Source organism: Coregonus lavaretus, assembly GCF_964263955.1.
Source record: "Coregonus lavaretus genome assembly, contig: HAP1_SCAFFOLD_786, whole genome shotgun sequence".
In the NCBI taxonomy this organism is placed as follows: domain Eukaryota; kingdom Metazoa; phylum Chordata; class Actinopteri; order Salmoniformes; family Salmonidae; genus Coregonus; species Coregonus lavaretus.
In genome coordinates this window covers 170,001-191,277 of record NW_028159639.1, presented here as the reverse complement: position 1 = coordinate 191,277, position 21,277 = coordinate 170,001, and the positions used below count along the sequence as shown (strand labels likewise).

Below are 21,277 nucleotides of genomic sequence, written 5' to 3'. Positions count from 1 at the left end.
ATCCACATCCTGCCAGTAAAGCAATTTTAAATAAAAAAAATGAGAGAGAGAGAGAGAGAGAGAGAGAGAGAGAGAGGAGAGAGAGAGAGATAGAGAGAGAGAGAGAGAGAGAGAGAGAGAGAGAGAGAGAGAGAGAGAGAGAGAGAGAGAGAGAGAGAGAGAGATAGAGAGAGAGAGAGAGAGAGAGAGAGAGAGAGAGAGAGAGAGAGAGAGAGAGAGAGAGAGAGAGAGAGCGAGAGAGAGAGACAGACATAGAGAGAGAGAGAGAGAGAAGAGAGATGAGAGAGAGAGAGAGAGAAAGAGAGAGAGAGAGAGAGAGAGAGAGAGAGAGAGAGAGAGAAAGAGAGAGAGAGAGAGAGAGCGAGAGAGAGAGCGAGACAGCGAGAGAGAGAGACAGACATAGAGAGAGAGAGAGAGAGAGAGAGAGAGAGAGAGAGAGAGAGAGAGAGAGAGAGAGAGAGAAAAGAGAGAGAGAGAGAGAGAGAGAGGAGAGAGAGAGAGAGAGGAGAGAGAGAGAGAGAGAGAGAGAGAACACAGAGTTGTTGTGTCAGAGGAGGGAGGAGCTTCCAATAGAGGAAAAAAGAGCACTTCAGAAACACCCAGCTGTCAAACACTGTCTAACTGTTGATGGTTTAGTAGGACTGAGAGTAGCTGACAGACAAGCTGTTGTGGACCTGTGCTTGGTAGTATCATTTTTACATTTACATTTTAGTCATTTAGCAGACGCTCTTATCCAGAGCGACTTACAGGAGCAATTAGGGTTAAGTGCCTTGCTCAAGGGCACATTTACGTCATTTAGCAGACGCTCTTATCCAGAGCGACTCACCAATTGGTGCGTTCACCCTATAGCCAGTGGGATAACCACTTTACAATTTTTGGGGGGGGGGGGTAGAAGGATTACTTTATCCTATCCCAGGTATTCCTTAAAGAGGTGGGGTTTCAAATGCCTCCGGAAGGTGGTGAGTGACTCCGCTGTCCTGGCGTCGTGAGGGAGCTTGTTCCACCATTGGGGTGCCAGAGCAGCGAACAGTTTTGACTGGGCTGAGCGGGAACTATGCTTCCGCAGAGGAAGGGGAGCCAGCAGGCCAGAGGTGGATGAACGCAATGCCCTCGTTTGGGTGTAGGGACTGATCAGAGCCCGAAGGTACAGAGGTGCCGTTCCCCTCACTGCTCCATAGGCAAGCACCATGGTCTTGTAGCGGATGCGAGCTTCAACTGGAAGCCAGTGGAGTGTGCGGAGGAGGGGGGTGACGTGAGAGAACTTGGGAAGGTTGAACACCAGACGGGCTGCGGCATTCTGGATGAGTTGTAGGGGTTTAATGGCACAGGCAGGGAGGCCAGCCAACAGCGAGTTGCAGTAGTCCAGACGCGAGATGACAAGTGCCTGGATTAGGACCTGTTAGGACCTGCCTGCCTGCCTGCCTGTCTGTATTTCTGTAGTCTGTATCAGTTTCTATAATGCTAGACTGTATACTCTCTGTCTGTAGTCTGTATCAGTTTCTATAGTACTAGACTTTGTAGTGTCTGTCTGTAGTCTGTATCAGTTTCTATAGTACCATGATAGTACCTGATATGATGACTTTTGATACAAGATTATTAATGTTTGTAAACTCCTGAGCTGCATGTGGGAGAGAGGACAAGGACACGCAATGTGTTATAGAGGTCACTGGTGAGTGACAGAGGGTTGGTGTGCCAAGATAGATTGGGGGCCACTTGGGCTAATCTTAGAAGGTGTACGTGATGGAATGGCCTGGCCATACGTACTACATAGTACATACTAGGGTGACACACGATACCATGTATGGGGATCCTATTGTAGTAGATGAGTGACACTCAATGATGGTTGGCAGATGATGGACAAAAGTAGCTCGGAGAGCATAATATAAACTGAGAGATTTTCTATGGAAGTCATATGACAAGAGGCTACGTCCGTACCGCCTGTCATTGAATCCAGTACTGCATTAAATAACGATGAATCAACTCTCCATCTGTGTCCCATCCTGAAGTACTCGATACCAGAGAAACTCGTCATAACAGTACTATAGATGATACAGTATACCGAGCCAGAACAGGATACACTAGAGATGTGATCAGATGATATATCTGCATATTCATGGTAGAATGTACTGAACTTAAAAAGGTGAGGTCCTCTCACCTCTCTGTTGATGGGTACAGTAGGACTATGAAGGTGTTGAGGACAATGAGGTTCAATTCCTCTTTAGTGACCGTATGTTTCTGTTTGACAGCTCTCTGTGTTGTGGAGTCAGCCATCACTATGGTGACTGGAGTTGTTGGGGGAAAGGTCACAATTCGGTGCTCACATGCAGATAAATGGTTTGGAAAAAGCAATGACAAGTACTTCTGTGGGAAGAAATGTGACAGTTACAACGACGTTCTGGTTCAAACTCAGAAGAACAAGAACTATATTGAGAGAGGAAGATACACCATACATGACTATAGACATGGAGACTTCACTGTTACCATCAAGAACCTGATGAAGTCCGACTCAGGGACCTACTGGTGTGGAGTGGACAGATCTATAAAATATTCATACCTAGAGGTGCATCTCACAGTTACAGATGGTAAGTTAACACTCAATCACATTTGTCTTGAAATATTCAGATGTTATTGTTTGTTACAGGTTTCATGACTTCATTAGAGAAAAGCAATATGGTGACAGTATTTGTGGATGTGTCACGCCCTGACTTTGGGGACTTGTTTGTTGAGTCAGGGTGTGTATTTTCTATGTGGTGTAGGTCTATGTTATAAGTCTATGTTGTCTAGATCTATGTTGGCCGGTGTGGTTCCCAATCAGAGGCAGCTGTCGCTCGTTGTCTCTGATTGGGGACCATACTTAGGCAGCCTGTTGGCACTAGTGGGTTGTGGGATCTTGTTCCGTGTGAGGTATGTTGTTTGTTGTACCTTGGACTTCACATTTCGTTTAGTTTGGTGTTTTGTCATGTTGTTTATTAAATTTAAATAAACATGTATGCATATCATGCTGCGCCTTGGTCTGACCCATCGATGAACGAACGTGACAGAAGATCCCACCAAACGAGGACAAAGCAGCGTGCCCAGGCGGAGCGAAGGTCGGCAAGTTGTGGTCATGGGAAGAGATATTTGCGGGGAAAGGACCATGGGCTAAGGTAGATGCCCAGGCAGGAGAGGAGCAACGGCAACACGGAGGAGGCCGGTCGAGGAGGCAGCCCGAATAAATTTTTTTTGGGGGGGCACACGGGGTGGTTGGCGGAGCCTAGGGTTAGAGCAGAGCCAACTCCCCGTACTCACGCGAGAAGGCGTATGACTGGGCAAGTTCCATATTATGCGGAGCTACGTACTGTGTCGCCAGTGCGCCGGCACAGTCCTGTACGTCCTGTGCTTGCACCACGCACGTGCCGTGCGAAGATGGGCATCCAGCCAGGACAGGGTGTGCCGGCTCAACGCTCCTGGTCTCCAGTACGCCTCCTCGGTCCCGCATATCCTGCGCCAGTTCTACGAGCTGTATCGCCAGTGCGCGTGCACAGCGCAGTGCGTCCTGTGCCAGCGCCCCGCACGTGTAGTGCGAAAGTGGGCAGCCAGCCAGGACGGGTTGTGCCAGCTCCCCGCTCCAGACCTCCAGTCCGCCTTCGCAGTCCGGTCCGGCCCGTTCCTGCTCCTCGCACCAAGCCAGTGGTGCGCGTCGCCAGCCCGGCCCGGCCCGTTCCTGCTCCTCGCACCAAGCCAGTGGTGCGCGTCGCCAGCCCGGCCCGGCCCGTTCCTGCCCCTCGCACCAAGCCAGTGGTGCGCGTCGCCAGTCCGGCCCGGCCTGTTCGTTCTCCTTGCACCAAGCCAGTAGTGCGCGTCGCCAGTCCGGCCCGGCCTGTTCCTGCTCCTCGCACCAAGCCAGTGGTGCGCGTCGCCAGCCCGGCCCGGCCCGTTCCTGCTCCTCGCATCAAGCCAGTGGTGCGCGTTGCCAGTCCGGCCCGGCATGTTCCTGCTCCTCGCACCAAGCCAGTGGTGCGCGTCGCCAGCCCGGCCCGGCCCATTCCTGCTCCTCGCATCAAGCCAGTGGTGCGTGTTCCTTGTCCGCTCCGGCCCGTGCCTGCTCCTCGCACCAGACCAGTGGTGCGTGTGTCCAGTCCGGCACGGCCCGTGCCTGTTCCGGCACCGGTCAGCTGCTCCACTCCGGAGCCAGAGCAGTCCGCTCCACCGAGGTCCAGTCCAGCTCCGGTCAGCGGATCCACTCCGGAGCCAGAGCAGTCCGCTCCACCGGTGCCCAGTTCAGCTCCGGTCAGCTGCTCCACTCCGGAGCCAGAGCAATCCGCTCCACCGGGGTCCAGTCCAGCTCCGGTCAGCGGCTCCACTCCGGAGCCAGAGCAGTCCGCTCCACCGGTGCCTGATCCAGCTCCGGTCAGCGGTTCCACTCCGGAGCCAGAGCAGTTCGCTCCACCGTCGTCGGGTCCAGCTCCAGTCAGCGGTTCCAGTCCAGACCCAGACGTCAGCCCCTCTCCAGGTTTGGGGTCTCCCACACCAGGGTCCAGACAGGGCTTGGTACTTTGTGGGAGGAAGGAGTGGGGAAGCAGCGCGCCAAGGACCAGACCAGACCAGGGGCGCAACAGGGAGGCGGAGAGTAAGAGGTCGTCACGCCCAGAGCCGGATACGCCTCCGAGGCGGAATGCCCACCCGGCCCCTACCCTGATATGTTTATGTTGCGCGGTCAGAGTCCGCACCTTTGGGGGGGGGTACAGTCACGCCCTGACTCAGGGGACTCGTATATGTTGAGTCAGGGTGTGTATGTTCTATGTTGTGTATTTCTATGTTGGGGTTCTAGTATGTATAGATCTATGTTGGCCGGTGTGGTTCCCAATCAGAGGCAGCTGTCGCTCGTTGTCTCTGATTGGGGACCATACTTAGGCAGCCTATTGGCACTAGTGGGTTGTGGGATCTTGTTCCGTGTGAGGTATGTTTGTTGTACCTTGGACTTCACGTTTCGTTTAGTTTGTTGTTTTGTCGTGTTGTTTATTAAATTTAAATAAACATGTATGCATATCACGCTGCGCCTTGGTCTGACCCGTCGATGAACGAACGTGACAGGATGCCTGTTCTTCTGTTTTACACACAGCTCCTCCTAAACCGTCAAATGTCACTTCCAGACCTCATGTCTCCACAACCCTCCCAAACCTCTCTGCAACATTATATAACATCTCTACAACATTTCTGGCATCTGGAGATATCAGTGGTCACTCTTCATCAAGAGCAGGTATGATGAATCTTTCATCTTAGACATTGCAACTAATATGTTGTGATATGAAATGCTGTAATGCTGGAGGAAATCAATTGGATCTGTTCAAGCATTGGACAAATCTCTCTCTCTCTCCTCTCTTTCTCGCTCCCCCTTCTCTCTCTTGCTCCCCTCTCTCTCTCTCCTCTCTCTCTCGCTCCCCCTTCTCTCTTTCGCTCCCCGCTCTCTCTCTCTCGCTCTCTCTCGCTCACTCTCTCTCTCACACTCTCTCTCTCACTCTCACTCTCACTCTTATTCTCACTTACACTCTCACTCCCTCTCTCTCTCTCTCTCTAGATTATCCTCCCTCAGATTACTCTCCTGGTGCAGGACAGAGGCAGAGTGCTGGTAAGTTTCATGTCTACTGATTTCAGCGGTGGCTAAAATAAAATGGTTATATTATTTGGTAGCAGTGGCTGTGTTGTCATGATGGTGTATATGTGAGTCTCTCAGAGGCCTACAGGAAGTGATGCAGCTTCTGACACCATGGCCTCTGTTACTATGGTTACTCTGATCGCTACAGTCTCCTCCTTTAGCACACCTTTATTTTCTCTCTCTCTGTCTGTCTTCCTGGCTGCCTGCCTGCCTGTATGTCTGTCTGTCTGTCTTCCTGGCAACCTGCCTGCATGTCTGTCTGTTTGTCTGTCTGTCTGTCTGTCCGGCTGCCTACCTGTCTTCCTGCCTTACTGAGAGACTGACTGACCAACCCGCTGACCAACTGAGAAACCAACTGACCGAATGAACGTTGTAACTATCTCTGGTCAGGTCTGATGGTATCTACAGTGAGGGGAAAAAAAGTATTTGATCCCCTGCTGATTTTGTACGTTTGCCCACTGACAAAGAAATGATCAGTCTATAATTTTAATGGTAGGTTTATTTGAACAGTGAGAGACAGAATAACAACAAAAAAATCCAGAAAAACGCATGTCAAAAATGTTATAAATTGATTTGCATTTTAATGAGGGAAATAAGTATTTGACCCCCTCTCAATCAGAAAGATTTCTGGCTCCCAGGTGTCTTTTATACAGGTAACGAGCTGAAATTAGGAGCACACTCTTAAAGGGAGTGCTCCTAATCTCAGCTTTTTACCTGTATAAAAGACACCTGTCCACAGAAGCAATCAATCAATCAGATTCCAAACTCTCCACCATGGCCAAGACCAAAGAGCTATCCAAGGATGTCAGGGACACGATTGTAGACCTACACAAGGCTGCAATGGGCTACAAGACCATCGCCAAGCAGCTTGGTGAGAAGGTGACAACAGTTGGTGCGATTATTCGCAAATGGAAGAAACACAAAAGAACTGTCAATCTCCCTCGGCCTGGGGCTCCATACAAGATCTCACCTCGTGGAGTTGCAATGATCATGAGAACGGTGAGGAATCAGCTCAGAACTACACGGGAGGATCTTGTCAATGATCTCAAGGCAGCTGGGACCATAGTCACCAAGAAAACAATTGGTAACACACTATGCAGTGAAGGACTGAAATCCTGCAGCGCCCGCAAGGTCCCCATGCTCAAGAAATCACATATACAGGCCCATCTGAAGTTTGCCAATGAACATCTGAATGATTCAGAGGAGAACTGGGTGAAAGTGTTGTGGTCAGATGAGACCAAAATCGAGCTCTTTGGCATCAACTCAACTAGCCGTGTTTGGAGGAGGAGGAATGCTGCCTATGACCCCAAGAACACCATCCCCACCGTCAAACATGGAGGTGGAAACATTATGCTTTGGGGGTGTTTTTCTGCTAAGGGGACAGGACAACTTCACCGCATCAAAGGGACGATGGATGGGGCCATGTACCGTCAAATCTTGGGTGAGAACCTCCTTCCCTCAGCCAGGGCATTGAAAATGGGTTGTGGATGGGTATTCCAACATGACAATGACCCAAAACACACGGCCAAGGCAACAAAGGAGTGGCTCAAGAAGAAGCACATTAAGGTCCTGGAGTGGCCTAGCAAGTCTCCAGACCTTAATCCCATAGAAAATCTGTGGAGAGAGCTGAAGGTTCGAGTTGCCAAACGTCAGCCTCGAAACCTTAATGACTTGGAGAAGATCTGCAAACAGGAGTGGGACAAATTCCCTCCTGAGATGTGTGCAAACCTAGTGGCCAACTACAAGAAACGTCTGACCTCTATGATTGCCAACAAGGGTTTTGCCACCAAGGACTAAGTCATGTTTTGCAGAGGGGTCAAATACCTATTTCCCTCATTAAAATGCAAATCAATTTATAACATTTTTGACATGCATTTTTCTGGATTTTTTTGTTGTTATTCTGTCTCTCATTGTTCAAATAAACCTACCATTACAATTAGACTGATCATGTCTTTATCAGTGGTCAAACGTACAAAATCAGCAGGGGATCAAATACTTTTTTCCCTCACTGTATGATACATACAGTACTCTGTAAAGTATCTCCTCCTGTCTGTGGTCAGGTCTGATGGTATCTATGATATATACAGTACTCTGTAAAGTCTCTCCTCCTGTCTGTGGTCAGGTCTGATGGTATCTATGATATATACAGTACTCTGTAAAGTCTCTCCTCCTGTCTGTGGTCAGGTCTGATGGGGTGGACCAGTGTTGGTCTGGTAGTCATGGTGACAGTGTTAGGACTGGTCCTGCTCCTGTTCTACAGACAGAGGAGAGGAACCAGGAGAACACCACCACCACCACCAGTCTCCTCCAACACACAACCTGACCCTACTGGAGAGGTGAGAGATACAAGGGTGTGTGTGTGTGTGTGTGTGTGTGTGTGTGTGTGTGTGTGTGTGTGTGTGTGTGTGTGTGTCCATAACAACTTGTAATGCAGAGGTGATAGACAGGGAGGTTGGCTGTGTGTGATGGTAAACTAAACATCTTATGGTTGACTGTGTGAGTCTATAGCGTCCTCTTGTGGGATTGTGGTGTAACCTGCTAACATTCCATGAAGAAAAATACTGGAAAACAACACTGGTTGATGGTTGAGGGCCCTCCACTTCTTTTCATATCTGACCATGTAGTTGTTGTCATTGGTTCTCTATGCAGGTTGACTGTGTGTATGAGGAGATCAAAGAGGCAGACAGACAGACAGACACACTCCCTGTGGTCATCTCTTCAGTCTACTCTACTGTCAACTCACCTACCAACTCTACAACCTACCCTGCTAGCCAATCCTCTACAACCTACCATGCTGGCCAAGACCCTTTAACCTACCCTGCAGGCCAAGGCTCTACAACCTACCATGCTGGCCAAGACCCTTTAACCTACCCTGCAGGCCAAGGCTCTACAACCTACCATGCTGGCCAAGACCCTTTAACCTACCCTGCAGGCCAAGGCTCTACAACCTACCATGCTGACCAATCCTCTACAACCTACCCTGCTGGCCAAGCTTCTACAACCTACCCTGCTAACGCTATCTGCCACAAAGATAATATAAATCCAAGCAATTCTACTGCAGATCGCCCAGCTTCTCTCATCTACTCCAATGTGGATCTACCCAAATATTCTAGAGTCTCTTCAAGCCCTCCAACAGCCAGTGGAACCCAGGATGATTCCATCTATTCTACAGCCCAGCTACCCAAAGATACTGTAGAATCTACAAGATACCCTGCTGTAAACCTCTCTAAAGACACTCCAGAAGACGCCATCTACTCTACAGCCCAGCTACCCAAAATAATGTAGGACTATATAATCTATACAAGGGATACGTCTCAAATGACACTCTATTACCTATCCCCCATATGGCCCTGGTCAAAGGCAGTGCTCTATAGAGAACAAGGTGCCATTTGGGATGAAGGGAAGCTCCCTGTAGAGAGATGAAGGGTTGTCACCACAGAGCCGCCATCTTGGAATGACATGAAGAAACCCAATCCCTTTCATGTTTCAAATCCTCCTTGACATATTGTATTCAAACAGCTAATGTGGTTTTACTGTACATAATGTATGTAAAATATGAACATATGGGTTTAAAATCAATTTTATCTCCAGATTTTGTGAAAGTCAACCAACATTTTTGTAAATATTTGTGTAAATATGAACTATGTGTTTTGTCATATCATTTTGGCTTCATTTTGGCTGTTAATAATAATGAAGACAGTAATACCATAATAGTCAGTTGTACCTTTGAGATTTACATATCTATTATATATGTACATAAACTGTACCTTTTAACTTTTGAAGTATTTCAATAAAACTCATCAAAATGTTTAAAACAGTGTGAATATGAAGTATTAGTGTGTGTGTGTGTGTGTGTGTGTGTGTGTGTGTGTGTTTGCACGCAGGCAGGCACACACACACATAGACACACTGAAAAGCCAGTACTGGTGTATATGGGGTCAGGTCTGGGGATGGTGGTGTGTGTGTTGGTCCTCATTCTCATCATATTCATCAGACAAAGGACCATAACAAAGATAACTACTGGTGAGACACACACATGTTGTTTTACTATCCTTGTGGGGACCAAACAACTGATTCCCATTCAAAATCCTATTTTCCCTAACCTTTAACCCTAACCCTAATCTAACCCTTAACCTAATTCTAAAACTAACCTAACCCTAACCTTCACCTTACATTTCCCCCAAACCCCTAACCCTAACCCTAACGCCTAACCCTATACCTAACACCTAATCCTAATTGTAACACTAACCCTAATTCTAACCCGAACCCTAAACTTAACCCTAAGCCCGAAATAGCATTTTCATTTTGGGGATGAATGTCCCCACTTGTCCATATTTTCCTTGTTTTACTATCGTTGTGAGGGCTTCTGGTCCCCACAAGGATAGCAAAACCAAACACACACACAAACACACAGACACACAGACACATACACACACTTAACCACTCGCAGGTAGCTTAGTGGTTAAGAGCGTTGTGCCAGTAACCGAAAGGTCGCTGGTTCTAATCCCCGAGCCGACTAGGTGAAACATTTGTCGATGTGCCCTTGAGCAAGGCACTTAACCCTAATTGCTCCTGTAAGTCGCTCTGGATAAGAGCGTCTGCTAAATGACTAAAAATGTAAAATATTACATGTCCTCTTTACAATCCTCAGAATCTGTTAACTCCAGAAGGACTGCCTTCCACCCCATCTACTCCACCCCAACCAATCAGAACCTAGATACAGCCCGTGACATAACCACAACAACCACCACAACAACCAATCATTGTCCAGATGACATATATTCCAACTACAGAGGTTGCGGGCACTGTGAGCTATGTTACTATCAACTTCCCCAGAGATCCAGCCTGTCTCCACTATGTTGCTGTCAACTTCCCCAGAGATCCAGCCTGTCTCCACTATGCTACTGTCAACTTCCCCAGAGATCCAGCCTGTCTCCACTATGCTACTGTCAACTTCCCCAGAGATCCAGCCTGTCTCCACTATAATACTGTCTCCTTCAGTACAGACTCTGATGCTAGTAACCACCCAGACACTCACCCTACAGATGTAGACACCTCATAGATGTACTGCACCATTAAACACTCTGCTACATAGTCTACTACTGTCACTGATCTGTATGGCAAAGCATGAATTCATGTTTTCATTTATTAATGTTTTCACACATTTGTGTTTTTAATTAATTTGTTTATTTGATCGTTCATTTGTTCATTAGTTCATATATTCATTAATTCATATTTTTATTCATATTTTTTATATCATTCATTTGTTAATTTGTTCGTATATTCATTTATTGATTTATTTGTTTGTTCGTTAGTTCAATCATCTGTTCGTTCATTCTTTTGTTTGTTTGTCGGTGGTTCCGTCTGTACCTCCGTTCATTCATTCAATCATTTTTCTACTGTGAATGTAACACTGGCTTGAACAAAAAGAGACAGTTTATCACTTTTAGAAAGCTTTGCTTATTCAGTGTTTTTTACTCCACTTGACTGGGAAATGAGCCTATGTGTATTTATCAATAAAGCACCAATATATTTCTATGTGTTTGATACATTCCATTCTAGACATTACTATAAGTCGTCCTCCCCTCACCAGCCTCCACTGGTGCTGTCAGTAAACTCAGTACCTGTCTCATCAGCATGTACCACTGTCACTAGACACACAGAGCTGAGATGGAGGGATAGATGGAGGGAGAGATGGAGGGAGAGATGGAGGGAGAGATGGAGGGAGAGATGGAGGGAGATCGCCCTCCATTGGCAGAATAACTCTGTTTCTCTCCTCTGCAGACAGCCTCCAGTCTGCATGAGAGTGTATGCATGTGTTTCTGTGCTTTGATCCATAGAGGCCTCTCTCTCCCTCTTTTTGTCTCACTGATCTCTTTCTCACACTCCCTTTCTCTCTCTCTCTCTCACCCTCCATCTTTATTTATTTATTTATTTCTCTCTCTCTCTCTCTCTCTCTCTCTCTCTCTCACTCTCACTCTCACTCTCACTCGCTACTGTGTGATGTAGGAACAGAGATATGATTGGTTAAGGAGGAAGAGGGAGGGGCTGTCAGAAATAACATGTGGTAGGAGGGTTTGAACTAGTAGAGAGAGAGAGAGAGAAAGAGAGAAAGAAAGAGATACAGAAATAGGGAAGTACATAGTTGTACGAGTGCAAGGAGTGAGTGAGAGAGAGGGAGGGGCAGAGAGAGAGAGAGAGAGAGTACATAAAGTACATGACGTTTGTATTTAGGTTACTTTAAGTGGAGAGAGAACAGAGAGAGTTGTGCACTTGGACACACAACATTATATCAGGACCAACAGACACCTGGACCAACCTGGAGAGAACACAACATTATATCAGGACCTATAGACACCTGGACCAACCTGGAGAGAACACAACATTATATCAGGACCTATAGACACCTGGACCAACCTAGAGAGAACACAACAAGATGAGGATCCTGTTGATAGTCATCCTCCTCTCCTTCATGACAGGTAATTAGCTTGTAATAACTCTCTATAACAATGTAATAAAATCCAGTTAGTCTTCTTATAATGGCTGCTACTACAGATAAGGAAACACTACGGTGTGTTTGTGTGTGTGTGTGTGTGTGTGTGTGTGTGTGTGTGTGTGTGTGTGTGTGTGTGTGTGTTTGTGTGTGTGTGTGTGTGTGTGTGTGTGTGTGTGCGTGCGTGTGTGTGTGGGTGATGTGATGATGCCACTGGTGTAGGAATTCTAACCATCAGTACATTAGTATTCCAAAACACTAAACCAAGATGAATATAACATATTTTTCTCTTCTCTGATTGACAGGTTGTTTGAGCTCCTTCAAAGTGACAGGATACTATGGAGGAACTGTCATCATCAACTGTGAATATTCACATCAGCATGACGACAATCAAACATCTTTCAGTGATGGCAACGGCAAGGATATAATCAGGACTGGATTGAAGAACACCTGGCAGCACAGTGGTAGATTCTCTCTGTATGACAACACTGAAGGAAACTACTTCACGGTGATCATCAGACAACTGACTAAACAAGATGAAGGGACCTACTGGTGTGGAGTGGACAAACCTACTGCAATGGGAAGTTACACTGATGTAGAGCTGAAAGTAGAGGAAGGTGAGTCACTTTTGCTTTAACTTTATAAAATGAATTTAGCTCGATGTTATTGCATGTTCAATATCACTAGTAAAGGAAGTCACTCTAGTATTAGACTAAGGTTGTGATGTGTGTTCCTATTGACAGATGACTGCTGTGAGAAGTCAGTCACAGAGACGGTCTATCTGGGAGGAGAAGCTACCATCAGCTGCAACTATCCAGAGAGCCGCGAGTACAGCATCAAGTATTTCTGCAAAGAAGACAGGGACTGTAAATACAAGATATCAGCTAACAATTACCAAACAGGATTCTCAACTGCAAAAGATGGGCGTTTCTCTCTGTCTGTAAACAGCAGAGTGAAATTCTACTCAGTGACCATCAGTGACCTGACTGAAGATGATACTGGGACCTACTGGTGTGGAGTAAAAACCAGAAGGACAGAAGACCGTTACATTGCACTGATCACACAGGTGAAGCTACGTGTTATAAGTGAGTATAAACAAGACTTGGATCTGATAGAAGGTGGAGACCTGCAGACTACACTAGACTTCACCTCTCTGTGGGTCAGTGGATCAACTCTTTACATCAGTGGTGGCTGGTTGGAGGATATATAGGAGGACAGGCTCATTGTAATGGCTGGAATGGTATGGATGGAATGCTATCAATACATGGAAACCATGTGTTTGATGTGTTCGATACCGTTCAATTTATTCCATTCCAGCCATGACAATGAGCCCGTCAAACTACAGTATATCTCCTCCCACCAGCCTCCTCTGCTTTCCATGCTGTACACCTACAGTAAATGTGTCATGTCTGACAGTAAAAATAATAAAAAGCCATAAAATAGCAATCACTTCTAGAACATTGGGAAATATGGGATTATTATCTAATTGTCAAAAACCAGTTCATTGAAATGTAGCATTGAACTAAACATCTTATCAGTAGTAGTTGTTCAGTGGTTGACAACAGGCAGTGAGTGTGTTAGTGGAGGCTGGGTGTGTCTGTGTGTTTGTAATGGTGTGAAAAGCCACTGGACCAGAACACTGTAACTTCCTCTGTAATGTCTTTGTGTTTCTATATCTGTCTCAGTATCACTAAGCAGTCATGAGTTCAAGATATAAAACCCCAGGTTTCAAAACTGAATGGCATCATGAAACTTGCAGTTGTCATGTGAGAGGAAGACAAGGAGAGAGAGAGAGAGAGAGAGAGAGAGAGAGAGAGAGAGAGAGAGAGAGAGAGAGAGAGAGAGAGAGAGAGAGAGACAGAGAGACAGAGAGACAGAGAGACAGAGAAAACAAACACCATTGTAAATACAACCCATATTTATTTTCACTTTTGTACTTTAACTATTTGCACATCGCTACAGTGCCTTGCAAAAATATTCATCCCCCTTGGCGTTTTTCCTATTTTGTTGCATTACAACCTGTAATTTAAATTGATTTTTATTTGGATTTTACTTGTTTCAAAAAATTCTAACAAATAAATAACGGAAAAGTGGTGCGTGTATATGTATTCAACCCCTTTGCTATGAAGCCCCTAAATAAGATCTGGTGCAACCAATTACCTTCAGAAGTCACATAATTAGTTAAATAAAGTCCACCTGTGTGCAATCTAAGTGTCACATGATCTCAGTATATATATGAATATATATGAAGCATGGTGGTGGCAGCATCATGCTGTGGGGATGTTTTTCATTGGCAAGGACTGGGAAACTGGTCAGAATTGAAGGAATGATTGTCAAGAGTTGCTGTAGGTAGGTGTGGTGTGGAATCAGGCACAGGACGCAGAAGTTAAGTCCAAACAAAGACTTTAGTAGATCACACAAAATAATCCAAGAACAGCCCGGAGGCGAGAAAAGCGCGCACAGGCGTAAACAAACGGGCGCACTAAACATGTGCGTAAATCTCTCCTAAAAACAACAAGGAGGCAAGCTACAAAATAGCGCACCAAAATAGGTAGCGCAGCAACACGACAAGGAAACAATTACACACAACACCTAACTAACAACAAGGAACTAAATAGGGTGCTTAATGAGACATAACACAAAACAGGTGTGACAAACAGACAAAACCAATCAAACAAGAAACATAGAACGGTGGCAGCTAGTACTCCGGAGACGACGACCGCCGAAACCTGCCCGAACAAGGAGGAGGGGCCGCCTCAGCCGAAACCGTGACAGTACCCCCCCCTTGACGCGCGGCTCCAGCCGTGCGCCACCCCCGGCCTCGGGGACGACCAGGAGGACGCGGAGCAGGGCGCGTAGGATGACCACGATGGAATTCGGTCAGCAGGGACGGATCCAGAATGTCCCTCCTCGGCACCCAGCACCGCTCCTCCGGACCGTACCCCTCCCACTCCACGAGATATTGGAGACCCCCCATCCGGCGTCTCGAATCCAGGATGGTCCGAACAGTGTACGCCGGAGCCCCCTCGATGTCCAACGGGGGCGGAGGAGTCTCCTCAATCTCAAAGTCCTGGAGTGGACCAGCTACCACCGGCCTGAGGAGAGACACATGGAACGAGGGGTTAATATTATTGTAATCAATGGGCAGTTGTAACCTGTAACACACCTCGTTCAATCTCCTCAGGACTTTAAAAGGCCCCACAAATCGCCAACCCAGCTTCCGGCAGGGCAGGCGGAGGGGCAGGTTTCTGGTTGAGAGCCAGACTCGATCTCCAGGTGCGTACACTGGCCCCTCACTGCGGTGTAGGTCGGCGCTCGTCTTCTGTCGACGGATGGCTCGCTGCAGATGGACGTGTATAGCGTTCCACGTCTCCTCCGAGCGCCGCACCCACTCATCCACAGCAGGGGCCTCGATCTGGCTCTCATGCCAAGGTGCCAGAACCGGCTGGTACCCTAACACACACTGGAAAGGGGTTAGTCTAGTGGAGGAGTGGCGGAGAGAGTTCTGTGCCATCTCGTCCCAGGGCACATATCTCGCCCACTCCTCCGGCCGGCCCTGACAATATGACCTCAGAAACCTACCCACATCCTGGTTGACTCGTTCGACCTGCCCATTACTCTCCGGGTGGTAACCCGAGGTAAGGCTCACCGAGACCCCCAACCGTTCCATAAAGGCTCTCCAGACTCTGGAGGTAAACTGGGGGCCTCGATCGGACACTATATCCTCGGGTACCCCGTAATGCCGGAAGACGTGAGTAAATAGAGCCTCAGCGGTCTGTAGGGCATAGGAAGACCCGGCATGGGAAGGAGACGACAGGCCTTCGAGAACCGATCCACAACGACCAGGATGGTGGTATTCCCTTGTGAGGAGGGAAGGTCGGTAACAAAATCCACCGAGAGGTGAGACCAGGGTCGTTGTGGAACGGGCAGGGGTTGTAATTTACCCCTGGGCAAGTGTCTGGGCGCCTTACACTGGGCACACACTGAGCAGGAGGAGACATAAACCCTCACATCCCTGGCTAACGTTGGCCACCAGTACTTCGTACTAAGGCAGTGCACTGTCCGGCCAATACCTGGATGTCCAGAGGAGGGTGACGTGTGAGCCCAATAAATCAGCCGATCCCGGACCTCGAGCGGGACGTACGTCCGACCCACCGGATACTGTGGAGGGCTAGGGTCGGTGCGTAATGCCCGCTCGATCTCCGCATCGACCTCCCACACCACCGGTGCCACCAGACAAGACTCCGGTAGTATGGGAATGGGCTCCACGCACCTCTCCTCCGTGTCATACCGCCGGGACAGGGCATCTGCCTTCCCGTTCTGGGACCCAGGGATGTAAGTGATCTTGAACACAAACCGGGCGAGAAACATAGTCCATCGAGCCTGGCGAGGATTCAGTCTCCTAGCTGCCCGAATGTATTCCAGGTTACTGTGGTCGGTCAGAATGAGGAAAGGGTGTTGAGCCCCCTCAAGCCAATGCCTCCACACCTTTAGGGCCTGTACTACGGCTAACAGCTCCCTGTCCCCTACGTCATAATTCCGCTCCGCCCGACTGAGCTTCTTAGAATAAAAAGCACAGGGGCGGAGCTTAGGTGGTGTGCCGGACCGTTGTGAAAGAACTGCCCCGATACCGGCCTCAGACGCGTCCACCTCTACTTGGAAGGGTAAAGCGGGATCCGGGTGCGCCAGCACCGGAGCCGAGGTAAACAGGTCCTTCAGTCTCCCAAAGGCCCTGTCCGCCTCAGCCGACCACTGCAAGCGCACCGGACCCCCCTTCAGAAGAGACGTTATGGGAGCTGCCACCTGTCCAAAACCCCGGATAAACCTCCGGTAGTAATTCGCAAAACCCAAGAACCGCTGCACCTCTTTAACTGTAGTTGGGGTTTGCCAATTACGCACGGCAGACACTCGGTCCACCTCCATTCTCACCCCTGACGCAGACAACTGGTAACCCAAAAAGGAAACTGACTCCTGAAAGAACAGACATTTCTCGGCTTTGACATACAGGTCATGCTCCAACAGTCTCCTCAATACCCTGCGCACCAGGGCTACATGCTCGGCCCGAGTAGAACTGTACACAAGAATATCATCTATGTACACCACTACTCCCTGCGCCTGCATGTCCCGGAAAATCTCATCTACAAACGATTGGAAGACTGATGGAGCATTCATTAACCCATATGGCATGACGAGATACTCGTAATGGCCGGAGGTAGTACTAAATGCTGTCTTCCACTCATCGCCCTCCCTAATGCGCACCAAGTTATATGCGCTCCTGAGGTCCAATTTTGTGAAGAACCGTGCCCCGTGTAATGACTCCGTCATGGTCGCAATCAGCGGGAGTGGATAACTATATTTCACAGTCACCTGATTGAGACCGCGGTAATCAATACACGGACGCAAACCTCCATCCTTTTTCTTCACAAAAAAGAAGCTCGAGAACGCGGGAGAAGTGGAAGGCCGTATGTATCCCTGTCTCAGAGACTCGGCAATGTAAGTCTCCATTGCCCTTTTCTCCTCCTGTGACAAAGGATACACATGGCTCCGCGGGAGCGCAGCTCCTATCTGGAGGTCTATCGCACAATCCCCCTGTCTATGAGGCGGCAACCGTGCCGCTCTGGTCTTACTAAACACGAGTGCGAAATCCTCATACTCAGGCGGAATGTGCTGGCATCTGGTTCGGGCTCTCCACTGAGGTCGCCCCTACGGAAACACCCAGACATAGCCCCTCACACTGAGCAGACCACCCTTTAAGAGCCTTCTCTCGCCACGAAATCGTAGGATCATGGGAAATCAACCAGGGAAGCCCCAGTACCACCGGATACGCAGGAGAGTTGATCAGATAGAGTTGAATCGTCTCCTCATGACCCCCCTGCATCATCATTCTAAGTGGCGCCGTGACCTCCCTAATCAACCCAGATCCTAACGGACGACTATCTAAGGCATGTACAGGGAAGGGCTTATCGACTGGAAGGAGGGGAATCCCTAACTTAACACAGAATTTACGATCTACAAAATTCCCAGCTGCGCCTGAATCGACTAGCGCCTTATGCTGGGAATGAGGTGCAACCTGTGGGAAACAAACAGGTAATGTAATGTGTACGACAGAAAGCTCTGTGTAAGTAGGGCGCCTACTCACCTGGGAGGACTCCCCAATGTGTGACCTGCCATCTCCTTCACCAGGGGACCCTCCCCAGCACCTAGCCGCGGTGTGCCCTCCGCGGCCACAGTTGGTGCAGGAGACTGCCCCCCTCGGGCTCCTTCCTCTCCTCCCTCTAGCGCCAGCACCTCCAAGCTCCATCGGGCTCGGCTCGGAGGCGCTGGAGGTTGGAATGGGAGGCCCCCACCTGGGACGTCCGCGGGTCGCGAGCAGGATGTCCAGCCGAATGGCCATGTCCACCAACTGGTCAAATGTTAGTGTAGTATCCCTGCACGCTAACTCTCTGCGGACGTCCTCCCGAAGGCTACATCTAAAGTGGTCTATGAGGGCCCTCTCATTCCACCCTGCATCTGCCGCCAGAGTCCGGAACTCCAGCGCAAACTCTTGAGCGCTCCTCATCCCCTGTCGGAGGTAGAATAGACGCTCCCCCGCCGCCTTCCCCTCTGGTGGATGGTCGAAGACAGCACGGAAGCGGCGGGAGAACTCCGCATAGGTGACTGTGGCGGCGTCTATTCCCCTCCATTCGGCGTTGGCCCACTCCAACGCCTTGCCGGTGAGACAGGAGATGAGGGCGGAAACGCTCTCGTATCCCGAGGGCGCCGGGTGTATGGTGGCAAGGTAGAGCTCCACTTGTAATAGGAACCCCTGACACCCGGCAGCGGTGCCGTCGTACGCCCTCGGGAGCGAGAGCCGAATCCCACTGGGTTCCGGTAGTTGGACGGGCGGGCTGTCCGATGGTGATGGTGCGATAGGTGGGGGTGTGGGTACCCCGCTTGTCTCCCATCGATGGAGGGTGTTCATGACGCGGTCCAAGGCGTGCCCGATCTGGTTGATTCGATGCTCTTGACCACGAAGACGCTCCTCCATGATGTCGGTGGGTGCTCCTGCTGATTCCATATGTGGTGTGTAATTCTGTCAAGAGTTGCTGTAGGTAGGTGTGGTGTGGAATCAGGCGCAGGACGCAGAAGTTAAGTCCAAACAAAGACTTTAGTAGATCACACAAAATAATCCAAGAACAGCCCGGAGGCGAGAAAAGCGCGCACAGGCGTAAACAAACGGGCGCACTAAACATGTGCGTAAATCTCTCCTAAAAACAACAAGGAGGCAAGCTACAAAATAGCACACCAAAATAGGTAGCGCAGCAACACGACAAGGAAACAATTACACACAACACCTAACTAACAACAAGGAACTAAATAGGGTGCTTAATGAGACATAACACAAAACAGGTGTGACAAACAGACAAAACCAATCAAACAAGAAACATAGAACGGTGGCAGCTAGTACTCCGGAGACGACGACCACCGAAACCTGCCCGAACAAGGAGGAGGGGCCGCCTCGGCCGAAACCGTGACAATGATGGATGGCGCTATATACAGGGAAATTCTTGAGGGAAACCTGTTTCAGTCTTCCAGAGATTTGAGTTGGGACGGACGTTCACCTTCCAGCAGGACAATGACCCTAAGCATACGGCTAAAGCAACACTCGAGTGGTTTAAGGAGAAACATTTAAATGTCTTGGAATGGCCTAGTCAAAGCATAGACCTCAATCCAATTGAGAATCTGTGGTATGACTTAAAGGTCAACTTGAAGGAGCTGGATTAGTTTTGCCTTGAAGAATGGGCAAAAATCCCAGTGGCTAGATGTGTCAAGCTTATAGAGACATACCCCAAGAGACTTGCAGCTGTAATTGCTGCAAAAGGTGGCTCTACAAAGTATTGACTTTGGGGGAGTGAATAGTTATGCTAACTCAAGTTCTGTTTTTTTGTCTTATTTGTTGTTTGTTTCACACAAAAAAAATATGCATATTCAAAGTGGTAGGCATGTCGTGTAAATGAAATGATACAACCCCCCCCAAAAAATCCATTTTAATTCCAGGTTGTAAGACAACAAAATAGGAATAATGCCAAGGGGCGTGAATACTTTCGCAAGCCACTGTATAGACATGATATGACATTTGAAATGTCTTTATTATTTTGGAACTTGTGTGAGTGTAATATTTACCGTTCACTTCTTATTGTTTATTTCACTTTTGTTTATTCATTTAACTTCATTTGGCATTATAAACAGATGTTTCTCATTCCAATAAAGCCCCTTGAATTGAATTGAATTGAGAGAGAGAGAGAGAGAGAGAGAGAGAGAGAGAGAGAGAGATAGAGAGAGAGAGAGAGAGAGAGAGAGAGAGAGAGAGAGAGAGAGAGAGAGAGAGAGAGAGAGAGAGAGAGAGAGAGAGAGAGAGAGAGAGAGAGAGAGGGGAGACATGGAGAGAGGGAGTTATGAAGAAATATATGGTGGGAGAGAGTGAGAGAGAGATGGACAGAGTGATACATGTAAGAGAGATAGAGAGATATGGTGAGCTAAAGGAGGACTAACACACTTCAACAGGAACAAGAGAAACCACCATCTTTACATCTGTCTGTCTAGAGAGGAAATATATAACAATATGTATCATGCACTCTCTCTTTCTCTCTATCTCTCTCTTTCTCTATATCTTTCTCGATATATATCTCTCTTTCTCTCTATCACTCTCTTTCTCCCTCTCCATCAATCTCTCTCTCCCTCCTCATCTCTCCATCTCTCCCTCTCCTCAATCTGCTAAAACATTTCCCCACTTGATTCAATTGTTTTCAGCCACAACAACAACAAAAGGAACAACACCAGCTACAGCATCTCCAGCCCCACCCACAACCACCTTCATCTCACCATCATCATCATCATCATCATCATCATCATCATCGTCACCATCATCACCGTCATCATCACAATCATCATCACCATCATCATCATCACCAATATCACTCAACAGATCTGGTAAATAAATGTTTAGAAATAAAAATGTCTGAGTCTCACTTTGGTTAGTGTTAGACATGTCTGTATGTAGTGTTATGATATGAGGGTAGGTTAGTGGTAGACATGTCTGTATGTAGTGTTATGATATGAGGGTAGGTTAGTGGTAGACATGTCTGTATGTAGTGTTATGATATGAGGGT

At 48.2% G+C, this 21,277-nt stretch overlaps 1 protein-coding gene across 1 annotated transcript in view; it reads left to right on the top strand.

The window, feature by feature from the left end:
* The first annotated feature begins 11,908 nt into the window (after window positions 1-11,908).
* The window catches only part of LOC311122606 (uncharacterized protein), a 10,801-nt gene continuing 1,432 nt past the window's right edge, over window positions 11,909-21,277 (top strand). The window contains exons 1-4 of the mRNA XM_084196947.1: window positions 11,909-12,114; window positions 12,434-12,745; window positions 12,872-13,213; window positions 20,919-21,098. Of these exons, the coding sequence (XP_084053073.1) occupies window positions 12,072-12,114; window positions 12,434-12,745; window positions 12,872-13,213; window positions 20,919-21,098 (877 nt within the window). The 5' untranslated portion in view covers window positions 11,909-12,071. The remainder of the gene's footprint in view (window positions 12,115-12,433; window positions 12,746-12,871; window positions 13,214-20,918; window positions 21,099-21,277) is intronic.